Source organism: Coccinella septempunctata, chromosome 1 (genome assembly GCF_907165205.1).
Source record: "Coccinella septempunctata chromosome 1, icCocSept1.1, whole genome shotgun sequence".
Classification (NCBI taxonomy): Eukaryota; Metazoa; Arthropoda; class Insecta; order Coleoptera; family Coccinellidae; genus Coccinella; species Coccinella septempunctata.
Window position 1 is genome coordinate 66,652,558 of NC_058189.1, and position 19,657 is coordinate 66,672,214.

General features: G+C 37.5%; 1 protein-coding gene across 4 annotated transcripts in view; it reads right to left on the bottom strand.

Annotated features, from left to right (window-relative positions):
- Nucleotides 1–13,964: 13,964 nt before the first annotated feature.
- The window catches only part of LOC123317669 (homeobox protein caupolican), a 97,972-nt gene continuing 92,279 nt past the window's right edge, over nt 13,965–19,657 (bottom strand). For 3 of the 4 annotated variants that reach the window (XM_044904276.1, XM_044904287.1, XM_044904285.1), the window contains exons 7-8: nt 19,304–19,381; nt 13,965–14,591 (exon numbers count right to left, since the gene is read on the bottom strand). In XM_044904276.1, the coding sequence (XP_044760211.1) occupies nt 19,342–19,381 (40 nt within the window). In that variant the 3' untranslated portion in view covers nt 13,965–14,591; nt 19,304–19,341. The remainder of the gene's footprint in view (nt 14,592–19,303; nt 19,382–19,657) is intronic. The other variant, XM_044904279.1, reaches the window with a different exon arrangement.

Sequence of the window (19,657 nt, forward strand, 5' to 3'; positions counted from 1 at the left end):
GAGGAGCTTAGCCACACATGCGAAAGGGCAAGGTCAATGTAGAAACCCATTCTAATGTGCATTCATAGCCATATATCTAAAATACGTTCAAACGTAGTAAAAATTGCTTCGGACAAAATTTGTAGAAAATATTATGCTCTACAACTTTTATAATGAATGCGAAAACAATTTGAAGCTTTGGATAGGAGATAATTAAAAAAATAATGATTTTTGTGATCTTTGTAGCCAATTTTTATTGTTTCGGCTTTCTGAAATTGACACATTATAATTTTTCCGTTATTCTTGAATCATAAGCTTCAAAACAAGAATAAAAAAACGCGCTCGAGAATGTACACGTGACGTTTTTTCTGCAAGTTTGGCAAGTTTGTCATAGAATCTGTATGAAAATTTGACACGCTTAAGTTTCAGCTCTCTAATGCTTTGGAGAACATCCCTTAAACTTTCATTGTCACAATGCCGAATAGAGTAGTAGCAACACGAAAAACTAGAGGAGGCCTCAACCATTTTAAATTTCAGGTGTTTGTAACAGAAGGATCCCTTTTAAAGACCCCAGACTCCACCAGCTAAATGTGGAGGATTGGATATTTGATCAACTTTCAGGCCGGTTCCCAATTATAATTGGACAGAACGATATCCTTGATAAATGTAACCTAAATTACCTCAAAAAGGAAAATTGATACGGGAACAATGCGAATGAAACACAAAATTCTTGTACATCTCTCTATATTAGAAAAGTGCAATCGTCATCCTTAAAACAAATATCTTTGCGTTGATCAACCTGAAGATGTGTTGCGATATCGAAACACATGTAGTGATTATAACTTATCCTAGTGAAAATCTAGTTCAGGTTCTCATTTAGAAATATTTCAAGCTGAGCTCCTCGAGCTGAGCGATCAACATAAAAGTGCAAGTCGATTCAATGACATTCATCAATTTGACATTGACAGATGTCAAATTTGACAGACGGCCGAACCGTGGTTCGACGGGGGGAAACGAAGGTAATATCCCAGCCTTCTTGATTGATAACGGACCGGCGTTTCCCGGTTTCTCGACCAAGAAAACGCCATAAATAAACGAATCATTACGGAGGAATGTCGCGTCTACGAAACGAGTCAATATCATGACTTATATAGGGACGTAACAGAGATCGACCATATTGGATGTGATGTTAGAAACGCGGGAATCAATAACGGCTGTCAAAACGGGCCGCGTAGAAACAATGAAGACTGCGAGGACCCATACGTACCCCCCGGTGCCCCCCCGAGGGGGAACAAAACTGATTCTGTCCTACCTGCGGCGCGCGTGGGCACCGCAACACTCTCATTAATTTGACCACTTGTCCGTACAATTAAAATATATAATCGTATTTGGTCAATTTATACTTCAATTTATATCATTGATCGACGATAAATGGAGATCGTAGATCATTTATCTTGCGCATTGTAAACAGCCATTGATGCTGAAGTGGACCGGCCGGGTTTTGTACGGGACAGGCCGTTGGAATCGAATATTCTTCATCCCCTTTAGTTGGGGAGCGGTGGGGAAAGCGTTTGCAGGTTTTTGAAGATCCGTGTCAGAATAATATAACGGGAGATAACTTTCACCCTCTAGAGTACCTATCTCTACCAAAAATTAGACCTGTATATAGGGGGAATTGTCTATAGGACAGCCTGTAAGAATAGTAAAAAAAAAAAAGATTATTGTACATACTCGAGCGTGTCAGAGAGATATATGTCGTTAATTACATGTTGAAAAAGATATATTCTCTTAATCTGACAATTTAAGCGTGACGAAAATGTGTGGGAGGGCGCCAAAAAAAAGTCACGTGTACATTCTCGGGCACGGTGTCTTTTTTCCCTATTTTGAACCTAATCATTCAAGAATAACACAAAAAATGATCTGACAGTTTCAGCAAGCCGAAACAATACAAATTGGTCATAAAGGTCACAAAAATCAGTTTTTTTGAATTATCTTCTCTCCTGGGCTTCAAAATGTTTTCCCATCCATTACAAAAGTTGTAAAGCATAACATTTTCTACAAATGTTGTTCGAAGCAATTATTTTCAATTCACATTTTTCTAGCAAAAAAAAAACGTGTTTCCATGTGAAAATAAGTTATTGCTTTCCCGAATGAACACGTTTTAGAGTATTTATGATTAGAAAAGATATTTCAAGAAATCTAGGTATTGACATAAAAATTCTTGTCTTGTCTTGATTAGAAAGTCAGCAAAAACTGAACCATTTGTTGGGAAAAAAATCATGTGATTCTAATACCGAGTCAGTCATATGTCATTCCTCAAAGTTACGTCCATACCAGATGTCCAAACTTAGAATATTACGCTTTATATCTAAAAATTTCAAGATCCCTTGGTGGAGCCATCTTTTTTCAAATGGCGGAAACAATTAGATCCCCTGATACATTATGCTAATACACTCCAACTTTTAAACCGAATTTATATCCTAGTACGCGACGTCACGAAATCGAGAACCGCTATTTAGGCGGTTCAACAGTCCTCGAAACGTTTTTATGGCGTGCATCTAGTGAAAAACAAAGCGAAGATTAAGTATTTCGTGTTAAATATGACAAAGTCGTGTCAACACCCCATTTCTGGAGTGCCGCACCCCTCTCGGAGTCAACTACCGGGAAGGATCAGCTATAAATTTTCGACATCTAACAATTTCGTGGAATTTACATAACGCAATTCGGGTTTTGTCGATTGAAAACCGCGGGGTGTATATACAGTTTTTATTGTGGGGTTGCGGTCCTCGGCAGGGATATATTAGGGGTTGGTTTATTCAATTCTGACCGGCAGATGTTGGGGACTGTTTCACTTTTCGTTTTTGTGAGATTTCTTCAATTTTTTGTACTTATTTCTCTCTCGCGAATGATGTTATGAAGTAGTAGTCCAGCTCATGAATGAGAGGTATGTAAATTCTTTCGATCAGGTAGATTTTGGATGAATTTGCGGAGAGATTAAGACTAACACGCCGAATTATAAACAAATTGGATAAATTCACCGAGTTTACAAAATTTGCTGAAAAGTGATGCATTCCATATTGGAAAATTTGTCTTCTTTTCAAATATCTGCAATGAAAGTGATCTCCAAAGTTTCTCATAGCCTGACACAACATAGAAGCATAAAATTCTATATAGTTGGGGAGCCGACGATGCTTAATCGGGATTTACTACTGGATTTTGAAGATAAGATGGTAGAAGGAAAAAAAGGTTCTATGATGTATGCTCTTTCACCACGGGGAAAGCGTCTGCAAGGTCTCAAAGATGTAAAAAAAATCGTCAGGTTTACATACTCGAGCCTGTCAGATTAAGATATTGTTTGTGCCCTACGTATCTCTTATAATAAATGCATGTTAATCTGAAAGCTTGCGTGGTGGGTCTGGCCGTACGGAAGAGTTCGAAATGGTAAAAAAAAATTCCGGCATCTCAGATTTGAGATATGTTAATTGGACCCTAAGGAAGCTACTTTATAGCGGTCTTTTGAAAATGCAAAAAAATCGTTACTTGTACACTCAAACTTGTCATATTTTCATACAGATGGTTAATCTGACATTAATTAGGGGAGGGGGTTTCTTAATCTGACTGTTTCGAGATGATAACAAGGAGTTTTTTTAAATATCTCCTTTCCTGAACCTCTCATCGTTCTGTATTCATTATGAAAGTTGTAGATAATAAAATTCTATACAACTTTTGTCTGAAGCAATTTCACATACTCTGGACCGTTTTCGAGTTAGAGGGCGATAAGTGCGAGGAGCTTAGCCACACATGCGACAGGGCAAGGTCAAGGTAGAAACCCAGTCTAAAGTACATTAATCGCCAAAAAAAACGTTCAAACGTAGAAATAATAATAATCAATGATAATCTTGTTGAAACTCCAACTGGAATCTAGATTTACAATTCTTATTTTCAGGCATACACTTTTTTTGTTTATGAAAACGTGTTATAATTTAAGCTTATTTATTATTTTCGCCATTTGTACTTGTGTCCACCGGAATTTCGAAAGAATAACAGAATTTCTTTCTGTCAGTATTGCCACTGGTACCTACCACTATCTTGCATTGGTGAATGGCTGCTGTTTTTTCCTTTTGTTGCCGCTTTAGCAGCTACGGTTGCAAATGCAGATTTATCATTATCACTAGCATTAGTCAAAGTCGCTTTAGTTTCACTGATCCTTTTAAATTTTTACTAAAACTTAGGTTTCTCTCAATTGCTTGTTAATGAATATTCTAAGTCAGAATCGGAGCCAAATGGCTCAGCAGACTTTCTGTTTACTGAGAAGTCAATGTCACTTATGGTCAAATAACGCTATAACACTTTGTGATGATCAAGAGTAGGTAAAAGAAGAACTTGCAACTGAGTTCAAAGCTGATTGGAAGGATGATGACGTAGAAGGTGGCAAAGTCAAGTTCAATTGACAGTACTGGGTCCGTTAGCAGTGGCGTCTCGATAGACAATAGTAATAGGTAAAGTTAAAAGAAGATATGTAATTTAAAATTCAGCATGTACGGTGTCACTGGTTATTCAAGAAATTTCAAGATCTTGACATTTCTTGGGTCTAGACTACTTTTTATATGTCAAGTAAACGTCAAGACAAGATTTTTTAAATTTCTTTATTTTTTTCCGAAGTTTGTCATCAAGAATTCTTGTCTTGTATACCCCCTTTCATACCACATCGGAAATTCATGGTGAAACTGATTTTTTCGACGAGAATAATCCGAGGTACAACCCTGGAATAATTCTGAGATAGCGCAACGGCAGTCACGAGTCCTCGCCGCATGGGGTACCCGCCGCCACTGCCCGCAGGGGGCAGCACTGTCCACCCCGCCATTTCCTGCCGATTTATGGATCTCCAGACCTGACTACCTTATTGTTTGACTAACTATAACCTCTGTCACGCTTATCTACAGATGTATCTAGCTTTATCTTTTGTAAATTTACTGTTTAGGCCATTTAGCATTTATTATATTTTATATGTGACCGCCTTCAAAAGACAAGTTTATTTCGCCGTTGACTAATGATCAATTTCGGCCTTGTTCGTGATGCGTATCTCGGTCCTCGTGTTTTAATATAATTTTGAATATATTATTGCCTTTGTTAAAGGCCAAAACTGAACAGGACAGAGATATGTGTGTGATATGAATGTTCACGCTTCGAAACCACAATTTTCTTACCAGATCCATACCTACAGATACTCTTGAGATCGAACATTTTCATAAAGCAGCCGGATTAAAGAAAAATTTTTGATATTGAAAAAATATGGTCCTCATGACACCTAATGGCTATGGAATTTTTTCTTTGTGGTTGTATTTATATGAGCTATTACTGTTGCAACTCAGTGGTATCGTGTAGTATCAATTGTGGATTAATTGTCATTAGTTCAACAGACCTTTGGGAGCCTTTCAACTCGTAGAATCAACATATTGGTTACAGCATTGAGTATTGAATACTAAATTGAGGTTGACTGGTACTCAAAGGCTACAGGAAGGTAGCAGCCTGATGAAAGAGAAATTTTTGATATTTTTACACATTAGGATTGTAAATTATTCAGTTCATAAGGAACATAATTTTATATATGAAATTCTGTAAGCCATTTGTTGATGTAAAAAAGGTGAATCTTTTTAATTGTAATAGACATAAGCTAGGTATACGACGATATATTGAAAAATTCTTAGCCTACTATAGAACTAAACAAAATTTCAATGTCGAAATATTTTATTACTCAACATATTCTCCTCTTAATTGGATACAATTATTACAGCGAACCTGCAACGTCTCTAGACCTTTCAAAAAAATGTTTCTTCTTGCTCTGCAAACTAGACCTCCAAAGCTTTTATTACCTCCTCGTTGGAAGAAAATTTACGACATTTTAAACTTTTTTCAGTTTAGGAAAGATGTGATAGTCGGATGGAGCCAAATCTGGTGAATAAGGGGGATGTTCTAGTAATTCAAAGACCAAATCTCGAATTTTTTGCATGGCAACATGAGATTTGTGTGCAGGGGTGTTTTTCTGCAAAAACAAAACACCTTTGGATAGCTTTCCGCGTTTTTATCTTCAATTTTTTCCCGTAGAGTGGTCAGTAATGTCGAATAGTAATCTCCGGTTATTGTTCTGCCCTTATCCAAAAAATCAATCATGATTACTCCATGGCAATCCAAAAAACTGAAGCACGACCTTTTCAAGCAGATTTTTGGACACCAAACTTCTTAGGTCTTGGAGAACCAGAGTGTCGCCATTCCATCGATTGTTGCTTTGTCTCTGGATCGTAGAAATGTACCCGAGTCTCATCCATAGTAACAATTCGGTTTAAGAAGTCTATCGTTTTCAAATCGAGCACATATCGAAAGCGATGCTTCTACCCTTGCACTATTTTGGTCAACATTCAAACATTTGGGAATCCATTTTGCAGCAATTTTTTCATGTCCAAATTGACGTGAACTATATGATGAACGCTTTCGTATGAAATATTCAGTGCTTCAGATATCCGTTTTAGTCCAATTCGACAGTCTGATAAAATCATGTCATGAACTGCATCGATATTTTCGGGGCCTGACACAGAAACTGGCCTGATCTGTCATCAGCTTCAATGGAAAGTTTACCTTTTTTGAAGCTGCAGTCCAATTTTTCACGGTCGCATACGAAGGACATTGATCACCAAGTGTATTAAGCATATCTTCGTAAATCTGCTCACCTCTTAACCCTTTCAAATACACTTGATGATGGCGATTTTTCGGTTTCCACAATTTCGGTGGACAACTTCTTTCTTTTAATTTATTGCGTAACTCTGGTTTACTTTTTTGACCAAAAACTTCACACTGACACTTCCAACGAGTTATGGTTCGTTGCTATGGTAACACAATATTTTTTTTATGCATGGAACTGGTCTAGGATAACTAGATATCAATACATCCTCGTGTATCTTAACTAGTGTTGTGCTATGAAATAATACTCGAGTGGAGCTGCAGGTTCAAGCTGATAATGCATAAACACCACAATCTTCATTGTCACGTAGTCCGATGATAGTCGGAATTTGAATTCTCCAAGGGTATAAGGCCCGGTCCAGACCCCCGCTGTTAGGCACAGGGGTCCTTCTGTCCCCTCACGAAGCGTTTGTTTCTCCTCCTAATTTGTATTCAACAGTTTCCTCTTACCCTTTCCATTTCGCAACAAATATCTCCGTATTTATGTCTTCTTCGATCGCCACCTGCTTCGATAAATTGAAATTAAAGCCCGATACCCACTGCGATTGTGGCACCGTACCGGATGCCTTGTTCATAATCCGTTGCCATTGTTCTGGCTGGAATGTTCCCCGGCGTATCTTCTAGTCGTGGCTTAGTTTCTTCGTTATTTATATTCATACGGACTGTTGTTTATTCCTTTCATTTGTCTTGTTGGTAATATACGGACAAGATTGCTCAATCGGCCCGTGGAAAAATAAACGACCACTGGGAGATGATGTTTCACGTAGTGAGCGCTGGATGTTGTATTTTATGTTTCGAGATGATTCATTTGGATGGGAACGCGGGTTGACTTTTCGGATTGTCGAGGTTAGGATGTGGCATTTGTGCTACGAAGAGGTGGACAAGGATAGTTGAGATCTTGGTGCAGACAGAGATATTATACATAGTTACCTAGGTTTATTAATGTGTTCAGTAGAAATTTGTTTACAGATCAGATAAGGACAGTTTATCAAATTGGTTCTCTATTAACTATTCCTTATCAAACTACGATCAGAATTCTACGAAAAGTTGAAGGAAGTTTGGATTAAAAATACTAATTGATTATATATTCTGTTCTCTAAAATCTAGATAATAAGTTGATATTCGGGGAAAAACTCATGTTTCCTCTTGAATCATATTTTCAGTATTGCTGTACGTACCACGTACCACGTGGAAAGGCGTATGTACACACGCACAAAAAATATGGTCCTCATGACACCTAATGGCTATGATATTTTGTATAGTTGTATGAGCTATAATGGACTATTGCAACTCAGTGGTATTGTGTAGTATCAATTGTGGATTAATTGCCATTAGTTAACATGCCTTTAGGAGCCTTTCATCTTGTAGAATCACCATATTGGTGACAACATTAAGTATTAAATACTGAACTGAGGTTGACTGCGTACTCAGAGGCTACAGGAAGGTCTAAACTTCGATTATTCGACTATATATATCCTTTTGAATGTAAGCAATACATTTTTGGTTATCAAACAATGAAGCATATGTATGAGTTTTAGCAAAGGTTAGTGTAACGGGGTACCATGCAATTTGGAGTATTATACAAGAGCTTAGGGAAAAACCTCAGTAACAAACCCTGTCTCCCCGTGTAGTGATGACAAATTTGTTTACAGAATAAGCTTTCAATACTGAAGGGCTTCTTTTCCATTGACATAAAAATTTCTTTATCCTCTTTCTATTTCGAAATAATATCTGAAACAAAGAAACAGAGCAGAAAACGAGGAAAAAAGTGGATAATAAAGCTTTCATCAAAACTTATTCGAAGACTTGATGATAAATGAAGAAAAAAATAAATAATTATAGGTACATAACTTGTTCTTCTATTGCACTGGGAGGAATGTCATCTCTGCGTCAAAAACCTTTTACTGATCTTGGTGGAGGATCACCCTCGTCGTTAGAAATGCCTTCAGTACTCAAATTAATAATAGCCAAATCTTGCTTTTGACTGGGAGGGTCTTTCGACCAGGTCCAGTCTTCCAAGTGATGATTCTTCTGTTCTTCAGTTGTTCGGGGAACGCTACAGGACCCTTATATTGGGGAATCATCTCCCATAGATATACCAAAGGTTATTCAGTAGAAAATTGAAAAAACGAGAATGAAATACAAAAAACTTCTGACACATTATTGACAATTTGTTAACACTCAATGGTTTAACTCAACAAGAAGTTTTTAACCATTTCCGGGTTATAGTGTTATAGTGTAGTTAGTAGAGCTTAGAATCACTGTCGTACTAATGGTGTGCTGCAAATAATACTCATGGGGGAAGATCAAGAGCTAAACCATCGCACAAGATCGGCTCATAGGGTTAAATTTTTTCGAGTTTGTGCAACCGTTCGGTCTTGACGATTTATTAACTAAGACCATCGTTTTTGGAGCTTTTTGAAAGTTGATTATTGACACGCGTTTCTACCAAATCATCGTATATCTTAATGTTATAAATATTCTAAAGGAGCAACTCCTCTAGTTAAAAATTTGAAGATTTTATGGAGCTCCATGCAGCCGTTCGGTCTTGACGTTCATTTCATGGATTCCATCTTTTTGGAAATTTTTCGATAGTCACCGTAAGAGAACTAACCTCACCTTTTCGGGAAATTTTCGAAGGTAAACTTTTGACATTCGTATCTCTCGTGAGAATCATCATAGATCTAAATGTGATCAATATTCTGAAGGAGCAACTTTTCTAGTAATAAATCCCGAAATTTCATCGAGGTCAGTGCAAACGTTCGGTCTTGACGATTTTTCAACTAATCTCATTTTTTTGGGAAAAGGTTAACTTTCGACACGCTAATCTCCCAGAGAAATCGTCGGAGATACATGCTTTAAAAGAGCAACTCTTTTAGTAATGAATCTATATATGCATAAATCTTTGCAATCATTCCGTCTTGACGCATTTTTTCGGAGAAATTACCTGTATTTTTGCAGCATCCTGAGCAAACACCCCGTATTTTCCATATCAACATATAATCCTCATTTTTAATCGAAAACATTGTCACAGAATCATTCTCCCTTAAAAGTTTCCTCATAAATCATCTCTTAGGTCCAACCACTTAGGATGCATACTATCAGGGAGATATGATTCTTATCGAGCCTAATAAGCACCAACGACAAACCTCTCATTACATAATTAGTCTCCGCCGAGCCCATAATTCAATCAGACGTAACTCCAATCTCTAATTCCCTTCCAGATTTTGTCTCGCTAATGCCTACAATGAAGGCGACTAAACACTATGATTTACCTCTATCTCTCGTCTTCTGTAGAGGCATGTGTGAGAGTACACAATCTCCTTTACCCTTTGACGCTAATATATATTAATGAGATACGGACTTATCTCGTAGTTAAGAGCCGCTAATGAGCTCTCCCCTCATAACTCTCAAATTGACAAGTGATAGTCTTATCTGGGAAGATGTTAGGGTGTCGCGTCTGTGATATACGGATGCTGCGCCGTGGAGCATGTGGAAGATCGAGGATGTAGTTGGCCGGAGGAAATCGTTCGAATTGCGATACGGTCTGTTTGAATATTCTATATGCATTTGTCCATCTGTGTTCATTTAATCTATATACAGGATGGTCCAACGGAAACTCAACACCTTGATTTTCCGACTTTAAAATCAGCTGCTGCTTACGTTGTGCAACTGGTTGCCAAATTTGACGCTACTGATTCAGGGCCTGTTCCGATATTGCTGGTTTTACTGGCCAGCAATCGAATAACAATAGAATTCGAACGACTGGGCCAATAGGCATCGTCTCTGAAATACTGACAGTACTGTTCAGGAATATCGGAACAGACGGTCAGTCGAAAACAAAAAGAGGGTGCATGAAAGAGACGAAGCGAGGGACGTGGCTGTCTCAGGTCATGTAGCAATAGATCTGACCTTTAGTATTAGAAAATTGTCAGATGTAGAGTCATTCGGGGCAACTGTGCGCCTTTCAAGCCATACCCTGTTTCAAATGTTGAAGCTAGGAAAATTAAAACATATTCATAAGATAGAGAATTTTCTAATTTATAAAAGAAAATCAAAAAGCAAACAAACAAAAACGTTTTCTTTCCGCAAAAAAGAATTTAATAGAGAAAGTCGGAGTGCGTTCACATGCCCCGTATTGCGGGTAAGTGTGCGCACCCTCACGGGGTAAGTAAACGCAGTGCTTAGTGAACCACACAATCAAAACAAATTACAAAATAATGTCATCAAAATGTTACAATATTAGAGAAATGCTGTTTATTGTCAATACAGAAGCGCCTTTTTACAAGCAGTGCATTATTGTTCGTGCCACAATTCCTGGTGAACACAACACTTGATACATTCCCCTGTTGGTGGCTCTTCATATTTTTCTGAACAAATAGGACAATATTGATCGAGTCTTAACCAAGAAAATCAACAATGTCATAATTTATTCCTCACTGAACTAATGCCCATATAATGAATCTATGCGCACACTTACCCGGGCACACTTTCCCCAGTAAGCCAAAATTTGAATTGACGTTCTTATAGAGTTGAGCAGCTAAGAGAACCTAAAATTTTTTATTATATAATAAGATTAATATGTCCATGATCGAATAAAATATTGTTTAACACTGAGGGATTCGGAACTTGGACCTGGCAGAATGTGCACAGATGCTAAAAATTAACAAGAAAACTAGTGAATTTGATTGATTGCAAATAAAAAGTTAAAGAAACGTGGCACGGCGCACTCCTATGAAAAACTAATATGGCGATTCTGCGCCCTTGCTTCACCCAAATGAACCCCTCTTTCATACATTGCATATTCGAGATATACGCACTGCGCACACTTACCCACTGCGCTCAATTACCCCGAATGACTCTATCTGGTGTTTCACGCAGAACAATCGTGAGAGTCCTTAAACAACATGAATTCCATCCTTATAAGACACGATTGGTTCAGGAACTGAATGAGGATGATCCTGATCGAAGTATTCAGTGAAATGATTAACGGTAATCAAAACTACACATTGGATGTCTGTTTCTCGAACCAGTGTTCATTTTACCTAAACGGCATTGTAAACCTGCATAACTGTGTCAGATGAAAATTCAAGATTATTCTCGAGGTGCATATACTCAGCTTCCCCAAAAATTAAATGTTTGGGCGGGTATTCATGGAAACTTTATATAAATAAAGTTTATACCGGTTATAAAACCGGTAATCTCACTAGAAAAATTTATTTAGATCTATTGGAGAACGACATTTATCCAGTTTAAATAAGATGGCGCACCATTTCATTTCGTTCTACAGGTGCGTCAGTTCTTAGATGAAAATTTTCCTTACGCCCGGATTGGAAGAAGGAGACATATTGAGTGGCAATAGCATGCTTTTCAGGTGGAATTCAGTTGAAAGCCCTAGCTGTGAATGCGGGGAACCAGAAGAAACCATAAATCATCTAGTTAATCATTGTCCAATTTATAAATTTCAGGATGGTTTTAGAGCTATACATGCAGTTTCCGAATCTTTTTTGAATTGGGTTGTCAATTTTAGGTCAATCTGACATATTGAATCTAATTTTATTATTTTACGTTTTTCTGCTTTTGTTTTCTCTTTATTTTCAGATGAAAGTTTCTGGTCTCTTGGAGAAGACTTTCTGGATTTTCCTTTTGTTGGAGAAAGAATCACTTTTTGCAGTGCGAGATGCCCTTCAATATGGAATATTTCAGCTTATTTCGTGAACAATTACAATCCACTACACTCACGGGGAGAAAGGGTTTTTTTACTGAGGTTTTTCCCTAAGCTCTTGTATCATACACCAATTTGTATGGTACCCCGTTACGCTAACCTCTGCTAAAACTGTAACTCATACACATGCTATAATTATTGTTTGCTTTTCAAGATTGTAATGCTCTATATCAAAAGAATATATATATATTGAGTGGCCACCCAGATCACCTGATCTGGCTCCACTGGACTTTTTTATATGGGGTCACCTGAAATCCAAGACTTACGCTACCCAGCCTGAGTCACTGGATGATTTGTGAGCTCGGATCATTAATGAATATTGTCAAATTACACCAGAAACCTTTAGTAATATACGTCAACGCTTTCTGCAGAACTTATATTACTGCATGAAAGTGAATGGTGCCCATTTCCAGCATTTGATAAACTTATCACAAAAGTTCCACTATTTTACCTGTCATTTCGTTATCGATGGAAATTTTGAAGCGAAATTTCCGGATAAGATATTACTCGATAAGTTCCTCAACATGAGGTAAAGCAACACCCTTCATCCATATTCAAAATGAAGGGTTTGTGCTCACCCCTGTTAGGGGTTGCAGTTACGGGGATGCAAAGAACGGAAAAGTTGTTCTCTCTCGATTCAGAAATTGACGTTTCCGATTTTTCACATTTTCAACTCATAGCCAGAAAATCGAGGTGTTGTTTTGTTAGAATATACACTCACCAAGAAGATTCCGAAGAATGAAGAATTTATGTTTTTCCAAAATAGGAAAATAGGAACCCTGTCAGCATGATACTATCTCAAATTATTACATTTCATCCTTGGAATTCATTCGAACGTACGACGGATGCTAAGAACTTGGTAGAAGTATGTTTTTTCTACCATATACTGTGGATTTTGGCGACCTCTGAAACTGGCACCAGGGCAGACACCAAGTTTTCCCTCCCCTATATAGATCCGGGCCTAGGGCTAACTCCCTGATCAACCTTTATGGAAACGTGCGTATATTTCAGGAATCTGGATTGTTATTAATTTGGCGGGATTTATGAATCTTGTACGATTATTTCTGGTATACATAGGTACTTATTGTAAATTTGGTAAACGTCTTACTTCAACTTCGAAGCATGAAAGGAAAGACACTAAGCTTCTTCGAATACACGACTGTACGGCATTCGTATTTAGTCTATTTCGTAGTTTTACTCACCTTTCAATGCAAATTCCTCTCCAGCAATATTATCATTATTATATCAAGTATGTTGAATAAATTCCAATCAAAGTGTTTCAACAAAAAAAAAATTCATCATTCCTGGATTATGACTTCTTCTTTAGAGTAAGTATAGGTATATTAATATTAAATTGAACGAGTAAAACGAAAAGATTGGGTGATAAAATGAATGTCAATCGTAATTTTTCTAACAACGCTTTAAATTTACTCAAACGATATCAATGATATCGAAAAGACGACTGGAGGTCTGCTTTCTGGAAAGTTTCGTCATCGATTTTTAATAAACAAATAAAACACATTTGTTAAAATCTTTTTATATTTCAATTAAGACAATCATAATAGTATCTGAATCCTTCTATACACACTGACTTATTTACAAATACAATACTGTACAATAATTTAGGGCTAGAAATGACAACAAAACGTTAGTTTCAATAACATATTTTATTACAAATTTGTGATATGGTACTTTTATTTACAACAATTTATTTAATAAAAGAAAAATCGATAACAATAAAATAGTTGAAAACAGTCAATCTGAAGCAACCACACTGGTCCGATCGCTATGGTTTTAGAGAAATCGTAAAAATTACAATAACAATTTTATTCGTGAAGATCTGGGAATCACAAGGTTTGTTCTCAATTCTTACTTAATGTTCCGTCTAACAGCGGATGGTTGTATATTTGATTTGACTGTCACTTGCACATACCGACGAAATTCGTCTTTTACAATTTTTTACCCAAAAAGTCCATGCCGCCGGTTGTAGCGGCAAGCAGTTTGCTTTGTTCATTATCACAGATATAAATAAATGCCTTCACACGAATATACAACAGATTTTGCAATTGTCAACGTGCTGCGCACCTTGATTTCCACCCCTGAATGATATTTCGTTGCACTTTGCCCGGTTCTCGTTCATAGGCGCTCTCACCTGAAAAAAAAAAGAGAATTTAGTCATTAGTGGCGGATTCATGGATACACGGTTTTGCTATTTGATGGTGAAGAATAAAAGTGTGAGTTTTCATGCATAGAGCGAGAGGCTTACAGGGATTTTCATCGGAAAGTAACAATTATTGGCGGAACCAACGACATTTTTGTGTCAAAATCATTTCCTTATACAAGAATGGAGCATTCATGTTACTAGTAGACCATCGGAAAAACTATAACGACATGAGTTTAATAAAAACCGAGGCCAAAAGCTTTAATCTTTACTCTATGAGTCGAATCAGTACTACCCACCCCTGTCCAAGATCGATTCTAACCTCACTTTTGTCAATGACGTGGATTTTAACATTTGCGTTTGGTAAATGTCAAAAAAATCTCAATTTCCACTGGCTTCTGTTGGTCTTTTCCGATCTAGCCCGAGGGTTAAGAGTATTATACAGGGTGAGTCTTTGACTCGTAAGGATATTTTGACAGTAGATTCTTGAAGGCAAAAGAATCTTTTTTCTCCTTTACCATTTTTTCCGAATCAGCTCGGTTTAAAAGATACAGGCTGTTGAAAAACCATACGATATCTTATTTTTAGTCTATCTCATAAACGGTTTTATAGAATGAAATGAATTTCAGAATATAGTTTTTCATTTATTTGTTGAATCTTTTTCGAACACAAGATATCACCCACGTCTTAAAGTTTTCTCATTATGACCATTACGTACCATAAAAATACCAAAAATTCAAAGAACTCTTGAAACTGAGTTGAACGCTATCTAATGAATATTTGAACGTTTTGTAAAATGGAAGAATTCTTCATATTTTCTCGTATAATGCACCGTTTTCGAGTAATTTGATGTTCAAAAATAAAAAATATCTGTGATATTCGGAAAGTTGGGTACTTTGGCTGAATGCAACTCTGTTTAGAAGATCCACAGATGTGTAGTGTCACAGATTTAGCTGGTTATTCTGAAGGTAATTTTGTTTTCCAGGGGTGGCACAGCTCATTATGAAAACTCATAATGGCTACATATTTTTATCAGAGTCAAATCGGATAAAATGGTAGAGGAAAAAAATGTACGAGTCAGAGAATCACCCTGTATTGGCACGGTAAAATTATTCTACTTTCGTTTGGTTAGTTCGCGGATAACGAGACATAGCAGTTTGGACCAATAGAGCTCCTCAAAGATAGCACCTGCTCAATTCAATTTCTGTTGGTTTTCTGGTCACTAAGAAAAAAAAATTGCTCTTCAGATGCCTACCTTAGGGGTCTGTATCTAAGCTCGTGCTTATTTTTAGACAAGGAATCACCCTTGAACGTTTTTGCAATTACATATTCATGTCTCTATAAGAACGCTGCAAATTTTTATACGTTATTTCGAAAACCCCAAACTCTAACCATCAGGTAAACTTTCAAGAGTCAATCATTAACATCGCAGTAGCCGATTTAAAATAATCTCTATGCTTTATATTGTGAACCCAATAAACTCGATTCTGCCATCTAATAGAATTATCAATCATCCACAATCTTACATTTCAGTATAGCTTTTTATATTGTACGCATTTTATTATCGAATCATCTTTGTCCATCCCCGCCAAGGGAGATAAGGTTAATATATGGGCCCATAACCTGTTGGAAACACCGAAAATACAAACAAGACCCGAAGGTACCATTCACATCCATTCATTCACTCCTCCCAATAAAACCCTATCGATCTGGATCTGAACAGAAAAAATACCGGTTCTATCGAACCACACCGGATCAATATCTCACGTCGACACCGGTTCCGCGTATACCAAAACCATTGAAAAACACTCCCGACGTAACCTAAAATCCACGCACGGTTTTCCAGATAACGCCATTATGTCAGGACTGGTCGCTGACATAGATATTCGAAGCGGGCACAGGAAGTATAGGTACTGCGATGGTATCGGCCGCGACCTCCTAATTGTCCGCATTTAATGACGGCAGGGGGCGGAGGGGCGTGTGGGGGCGTCAAGACGGTCACAATAAGTCAGAGGATGAATGCGCGTTGTTGTCTAATAGAAAGGGTGTGTGTGAAGGGGATATTGATTTAAAACAATGGGCTCTCAGCAGGCAATCAGGACAGGTTTATCCGATTGAGTACGCTGGTTCACCGAAAGCTTGTTTGGTCGGGGACAGGGCCGGGTTTTTGGTTTCCGAAATGAAATGACTGGAGCTTTCACTATCATTATTATTTTAACCTTTCAACTTTTCAGTCCTATATACGATTAATTTGAATGAAATTTGGTTCAAAAGCTAGTATAATTTGAGAGCCCTGAACTATCTATTCTGAAAGTAGGAAATCTAGGTTATTTCCCAGATACCATATGTGTGACTGTCACCTGCAAGGATACGAACGGTGTGCTGTCACTTCCGTCACTATCCTAGCAAACTTCTTCTCAAAAGTCAAGGATATCCATGGTTTCCTGAGATGCATATTTTGCGTATCACTTCGATACGATATTTTTTTTCGAATTAAATGTCATCATAACGATCATGGAAGTTCAGCGTGCAGCAAGTTTTTATCGAGTGTAATCATTGTTTTTCGTCCATGAGCGTCATAAATTCATATTTTGATCATTTTCTCTCCAGTTTTCAATAAGATCGTAGGAGAGGTAAGGTTTATCCCATGACGATGCCAACTGAGCACTTACAGGTCCAAATGGCCAATTCACTCAATTTTAGCCGAAGTGTGATACTTCACCACTGGAACTATTCGACAAAGATCCAGAAATTATGGAACACGTCAGTAGAAGATAATTTTTTGAAACATTCGGTGTGAAGAGCAGTCAGAATGGCAAGTCAACGTCTTTGGGATGATACAGGTAGTACTTTCCCTTAGCCGAGATAGAAGGAAGACGTTTTCTAGAAGTCAATGTGACATATAACAGAATTACAGTTCTTCATAAAATCACGTTTTCGAATAGGTATGGCATTTTTGGCCTATGAATAGGTACATAATTTCTTTAAGATCTCATTAACCTAACTGAAAAACTCTACATATACATACTTCGTTAGAAAATTGACACAAAAACGCAAATATCCTAAAATTTCGACTTGCAGTTTATACTTTCTATCTTCGATTAAGTACACGTCGTTTTCTCAAATATACATTCCATAATCAGAACAATATTTTTAGATTACAAAGACAGTTGACGGAAACACTACGAAAATCTTTAGTCTCTACACAAGGTAACATGACATTGCGAACAAATTCAGGATAGTGTTCACTGAATTATTTGCTGTCGGGAAGTTCTCTCAGGCCTTTTTCCGGAAATGCTTATTTTCCAACATACAAGGCGTTGAATGTATTCGGAATAAATAACAAATTCCTATAGATATTTTCGACGACATGTGATACGAGAGCATTCGAAAAATTAATTTTATCCCATCATTGAGCATTTCAAATTATAAGAATTGTTGAAAATAGCCGCCGTTTCGAAAAAATCGAGGAACATGCAACGCCCTGTATCTTGGAAACAGAGCGTTTCCGAACAGAGACCTACAGGACCTTTTCGACTCCAAATAACTCAGAGATCAATGTACCGAATTTATTCGTGATGTTTATGAAACACCTTGTATACTATAGGCGAACTCAGACACACTCATGTAGTTTCGAACATTTGCCGCTCTCAGCAAACGAATGAAACTTCATTATATCCACCTGAAGATGTTATTGCAGCGAAACACGTGAAGTGATTTGTATTATGACCATTGTCATAATGAGAAAACTAGAAGACGTGCGTGATACTTTGTGTCTGAAAAAGATTCGTCGAATAAATTAAGAACTATATTCCGAAATTCATTTCATTCCATGAAACCGTTTGTGAGATAAAGCTAAAAATAACATTTTTTATGGTTTTTCAACAGCCTATATCTTTTAAACCTAGCCGATTCAGAAAAAATGGTGAATGAATAAGTGTTTCATATGACCTCAAGAATCTTCAGTTAAAACATTTGTTAGTCGAAGGCTCAACCTATATGTATGTATGTATGTATTCTTTGTTGTCCTTCAAGTGCTCCAGGACAGTGCGCCCATAACACCTGCAACATACAACAAAGCACCTATTCGCTAATTAACGAACGCAAAGGACGGTCCTGCTTCGCGAAAGCACCATTCACCGATCGAGATCTCGTGTCATTTGTCAATGTCTCCGAGGTGGCGATAGCAAACGTAGGCATTCCTCATTCAGAGTTTTCGAGAGAGCGTGGGTTCACACCGAACATCCGTACCTACAGAAATCCACATTGGAACAGCGTGAAGCGAGTTTGTATGTGATCCAACCTAGCCAGGTTGACCGATTCTCAAGATCGAATCGCTAAGTTAGGGATCATAACCTCAAATTATGACAGGTGACGTTTGAATCGTACAAATTGTCGATTTGGAGGTAATTTTCAAAGTGGGACGCTGTGTACTAAGTTAGCATGACAAATCACTGATGAATAAACAATATAATAAAAAAATAAAACAGTGAAGCTCGACAAATATGCTGATAATAGAAAAAATTGCGGGTTCGATATACGCTATAGTACTTTTTTCTCTTAAAATTTTGATACAGACTGAATGGTAAGAGTTAAGAAAGAAACATGAGTCGGAGGTTTCGTCCCAATCCTTTCATCATCAGAAATTTCGATATTTTCACGATTTTTTTTTTTTTAAATCGAACATAGATGAGCATACGCACCTTCGCACTCGCCCCATCTGGAAGAGTGTTCAGGAACTCTAGACTGGCGTCACGAAACCTCCGTTCATGCTCTGGGAGCTGCAAAGAATAAAGATGAATGTAGTTTGCGACGGCTGAGAGGATCGTTAGAACCGGTCGACCAACTGATAAACTGCTCCTAATTACAGGAAATTCTATCCGACTGGTGAAATGTCACTAATGGGAGAAACACTCGGTTTTAAATTTGGCGCAACGTTTCCTCCATCTACGAGAATGTTGAAATATCCTAGAGGTGTCAACGCGAACCTCTTTCGTTCGGTTAACTATTTCCCATGAAATTTTCGCAAAGAAATTATAAATATCCGGGCCTTAGCT